The following is a 4,264-nucleotide window of genomic DNA, read 5'->3' on the forward strand; positions in this document are numbered from 1 at the left end:
GCAGGAATCACGCCCTGTTCCCCCCATTGCTCCTTTGGCACCCCCCAGTCAGGATGCTGGGCTGAGGATCTCATGGCAGAGACCTCAGTAAATACTTCCAATATCCCTGTGTCCCCCCTCCACCCCTGGTGGTGACATCTCCAGCCTGCCCCCTCCTCTCCACCATCCCAGGCAGTGGGAGGATGCAGGGGCTGGCTGTCCCTGGAGGAGACCACATCTCCATGAAGGCTTGGCCCGAAAGCCCTGGGCTGGGGCGGGCCCGGCCTGAGCGTGCTGAGCACGGGGCAGCTCTTCAGTGCATTCAGGCTGCCTGTGCTCCTGGCACACAGACGTGCTGCTCTCCTGGTTGGGGGTGGCCAGCCCCTCACCAACCCACCACAGAAACACCAAATAAAGGCTCTGCAAACGTGCAGCCCCACGTGTTGGCCAGGAGCAGGGGAGGTAGAGTGGGGGGCACAGTGGCCAGCCTGGGGGTAGCAGTGCCTGACTGGAGAAACTCAATTTTTTCCACAGCAACTGCAGACATGGACTTATCATCGCAGCCCAGCATTTGGGGACAGGATGGGGAGGGAGTGCAGAGCACAGGTGGGCAAAAGGGGCTGGAGACAGGAGACCAGGGACAACCCTCAGTGAGGAGCATACTGGAATCCTGTGCCTCCTGCTGTCACACCTGTGACAGCCACGCTTACAGAAACTGCATTATGTTTGTTTTTTCCTCTCCAGACCTATTTCGTGGAGCAAGAGTTGCTGTGTGCAACATCAAAGACTGTCCCCAAGGCCACTGCTGCATGGAAAGGCAGAGGGGGCAGCAGGGGATTCCCTGTCCTGGCAGAGGTGGGGGGCAGAAGAGGGGAGGGTGAGGGGCTCAGCACAGAGAGGGAGGTGGGGGCATGCACTTGGGGCAACAGATCCTGGGTGCCCAAGCAAGGGTTGGGGTCCCCTTGCACTCAGTCTGTCTCCAAGCACAAGGGGACCAACAGCCCTGGTATCCCTCCCTCTCCCCCTCCCCATGCAGAGACTGCCCAGGACAAAACCAGAGAGACTCAGCCACACTTCAGTCCTTAAATAAATACGAAGACACCAACCACCCTCAGGCCAGGCCACGGCTGCGGCCAGCACCTGCCTGCGAGTGTGGGGTCTCCCACAACCGGGAGAGTCCCCGCTGTTACCCACTCCTCCAGGGGCTCTGCACTGGGGCAGCTCCTGGCAAACACTGGCTCCTCTTCCCTGAAGACCTGGCTCGGGTCTACAGCGCTGCCAGGCCAGGCCTGGCTCCTCGTGGGGAAGGGGATGGCCGCAGGGGACTGACCCCATGCTGGCTGTCACCACGATGGCACCTTCAGTCCCTCCTTCATGATATCCTTGGGGGAAGGCGCTGCTGAGCCCCCCACGTGCAGCACATGTCCTTGCACAGGCATTGGCGGCCGGAGGAAGCTCCTGGACACACACACACGGGCACACACACACACCCTACTCCTCTTCCACTGGTGTCGGAGCGTGGCCGGTCCTTGGCGTTAGGGCAACCCGGGACCTGCCTGTTCTGAGACACAAGAGAGGGGTGGCACAGGGTAAGCACAGCTCTTCATCCTCACACAAGCCGCACAGAAGGGATGCTAGCTGTGGCATGGTTGTTATCCCGGAGCACCAACTGCCTTAACTCCATGAGCTGTTTGGGCTCAGCCTGACTTTAGGTGCTGTGGGGATGCTGGCAGGGATGCAGCAGGGACCAACCCCATGGCAAAATCATCCCCTCAGCTGATGAGAGGTGGGGGCTAAGGGAAAATGGCCACTGCCTGGAAAGCTGTGCCCCCATCCCTCCCCCATGTATTTAGCCAAGTGCCCCAAGTCTCAGGGTGAAGGATGGGCACCCCTGTCAGGGAGGGTCTGAGCCTTACCCAAGTCCTTGGGGACTGGTTTCACCCCAGCCACCGGTTGGGCGTTCTGGCTGCGAGCCATGGCACAGGGCGGGCGCCAGGGGTACTCAGGCTGTGGGAGAAGATGGAACAGAGACAGGGAATTACCCGCCATGTGAATCATCAGGCAGCACTCTGACTGACAGTGTGTGAAGAGGAGAAGGAGGGGGAGGAAAGGGGGCTGAGCAGTCACATGCCACCAGCACACATGTGCTCAGCTCCCTGCCCTGGGACTCAGTGGCCCTGGAGGGCAGGGAGCCCAAGACCCACCCACACATCACCCTCTGCTCCTCCTCCTGCTGGCACAGGTGGAGTCTCACCGGGGGAAAATGGTGGAAGTTCTGTCCTTGCGTGTGCTCGCCCGGCATGGCTGGCGGGTATCGGATCTGCTGCCACTCCTCGTAGCCGTGGTACATGGGGGGAGCCATGGGGGGACTGTACTGGTACTGGTACATGGGGCAGGCTGGGCCCAGCGGCCCCGGGCCTGGCTCGGCGTGCAGCCTCTCTCCAGAAGCCTGCAAGGAGCCACGACAGATGCTGGGGAGATCCCAAGGGCAGCCCACCACCACCCATCGCCTGCAGCCCCCAGCCCCTCTGCCCAAGGAGGGTTTCCTCCCATCCTATCCCTACCTGTTTGTGCTGTTTCAGCAGCTTCTTCAGCTTCTCCTTCTCCTCCTTCTCCCTCTGGCAATCATCTTTGGAGGCTCGCAGCTGGGAGGAAGAGGGGTTAGTGCAGAGCCCACCCTGCCACTCCCCATCTTCATGAGTTAGGGTTGCTGAGAGAATGTCTGCACCAGCCTCCCCCCATCAGACCCCCAGGAGAGGTGCAGAAAGAGATGAATGAAAGGAGATTCTCTGGCAGTGACAAGCAGAAGAAAAAACACCCCTCTGGCCTTCCTGTCCTTCAGCCCCTACTCTTAGGTATGTACAAGGACTGTGACACTGGGGGTAAGCATTTCTGAGACACATGGGGTTCACATGGGGCTCCCAGAGTGCTAGTAACACCCAGCACTGCTCACCTGGTTGTTGGAGAGGACCAACTGCTTCTGCAGCTTTTCCAGCTGCTGCTTCAGCTCTTCCTTCTCCTCATTCATCCTCTCCCTGTCACTCCGTTCCCGCTGGAAGTCTTCCTCAAAAATTTTCACCTGGCAGGAAGGAAGAATGTGGGTGCACCTGGCTGAGGGCAGACACCTCCCCTAAGCAACCCCATCACTGTGCTGCCATCCTTGACTCCACCAGCCATGCCAAGCCTCAGGCATGTGGGCTGGCTCCATGGCCCCTGGCTGCGGTCCTTCCAGATGAATGCCTGGAGGATGCTGAGTTGGGTCCCCAGCCCCACCATCCCAGCACTGACACCTGCCCAGCTGCTGCTGGCACACAGGGCTCTTTGCTGTGGAAATTCAGGACATGTATTTCCTTGCCTGTCCCCAGTGGCTCCGTGCCCTGCCCTACCTGCTGTTTGAGTAGCTCATTCTGGGTCAGCAGCTCCTGCTGTGGCAGCTTCCCTGCTGGCTCCATGGCAAAGATGGGTGGTGGAGAGGCTTGGACATTAAGGGCCTCTTCTAGTGCCTAGAGAGAAAGAGAGGGGAGCAGGGTCAGAGCAAGTTCAGTGCCCAAGATGTCACTGGAGGACCCTGGGCATGTGCCCAGCATGGAAGTGGGTATAACTGGGCAGGGGCAAGAGGGACAACAGACTCTCCTTGAACCCCCCCTTCCTCAGAGCCCAGAGGGATGTGGTGGGCCCCACAGAAATGGTGGACCTGATACAAGTCTCTGCCTGAGCAAGAGTGGGTTATCAGGGTCAGTTTTGGATTTGAGAGAGGTGAAGAGACTGGAGAACATTAAAGACATTTTGCAGTGAGTGGTTGTGCCCTAGCCCCCACCTTGTTCAGCCTCTGGATCTCCTTTTCCTGGTATTCCCGCTGCCTGGTGACCGGAGCCAGCTGCTCCTGCAGGAACCGCATCCTCTGCTGCAGGTCCCTCACCTCCATGGCCAGCCTCTCCTTCTCTGCCTGCAGGACCCAGGGTGGGGGGAGATCAGCCAGGGCAGGGCAACAGGGCTGGCAGTTCCCTGTTACCCTTCCCAAGGGACTCACCTCCTCTGTTTCAATCCGGGACTTGGCCAGGAGCAGCTTGCGGTCAAAATCCCGTTGTTTTTGCTCCCGCTCTGACTCCAGCTCGGTCACTGCCCTGCGGGCCTCAGCCAGCTCCTGGTGTAGGTCTGTGACCTGCCAGGAGGGAGTGGGGACGTTGGCCTGGAAGGACTCACGCTGGGGCAAAGGAGGCACAGGCAGCCTCCAAACCTCCCTACACCGTTTCCTCGGAGTGCCCACAGCCTGCACCCAGCAGGA

The 4,264-nt window shown here is 59.9% G+C and overlaps 2 protein-coding genes across 4 annotated transcripts in view; one reads left to right on the forward strand and one right to left on the reverse strand.

Annotated features, from left to right (window-relative positions):
- GPX3 (glutathione peroxidase 3) overlaps positions 1–412 on the forward strand; it is a 2,547-nt gene extending 2,135 nt beyond the window's left edge. The window contains exon 5 of the mRNA XM_005418740.2: positions 1–412. This exon is cut by the window's left edge and continues 303 nt beyond it. The gene's annotated coding sequence lies outside the window, so the exon portion shown is untranslated.
- A 636-nt stretch (positions 413–1,048) lies between these two features.
- The window catches only part of TNIP1 (TNFAIP3 interacting protein 1), an 8,355-nt gene continuing 5,139 nt past the window's right edge, over positions 1,049–4,264 (reverse strand). For all 3 annotated transcript variants that reach the window (XM_031066848.1, XM_031066847.1, XM_031066846.1), the window contains 8 exons: positions 4,010–4,141; positions 3,797–3,925; positions 3,366–3,482; positions 2,933–3,058; positions 2,544–2,624; positions 2,234–2,428; positions 1,896–1,986; positions 1,049–1,540 (listed from right to left, as the gene is read on the reverse strand). In XM_031066848.1, the coding sequence (XP_030922708.1) occupies positions 1,515–1,540; positions 1,896–1,986; positions 2,234–2,428; positions 2,544–2,624; positions 2,933–3,058; positions 3,366–3,482; positions 3,797–3,925; positions 4,010–4,141 (897 nt within the window). In that variant the 3' untranslated portion in view covers positions 1,049–1,514. The remainder of the gene's footprint in view (positions 1,541–1,895; positions 1,987–2,233; positions 2,429–2,543; positions 2,625–2,932; positions 3,059–3,365; positions 3,483–3,796; positions 3,926–4,009; positions 4,142–4,264) is intronic.

Source organism: Geospiza fortis, unplaced genomic scaffold (assembly GCF_000277835.1).
Source record: "Geospiza fortis unplaced genomic scaffold, GeoFor_1.0 scaffold55, whole genome shotgun sequence".
In the NCBI taxonomy this organism is placed as follows: domain Eukaryota; kingdom Metazoa; phylum Chordata; class Aves; order Passeriformes; family Thraupidae; genus Geospiza; species Geospiza fortis.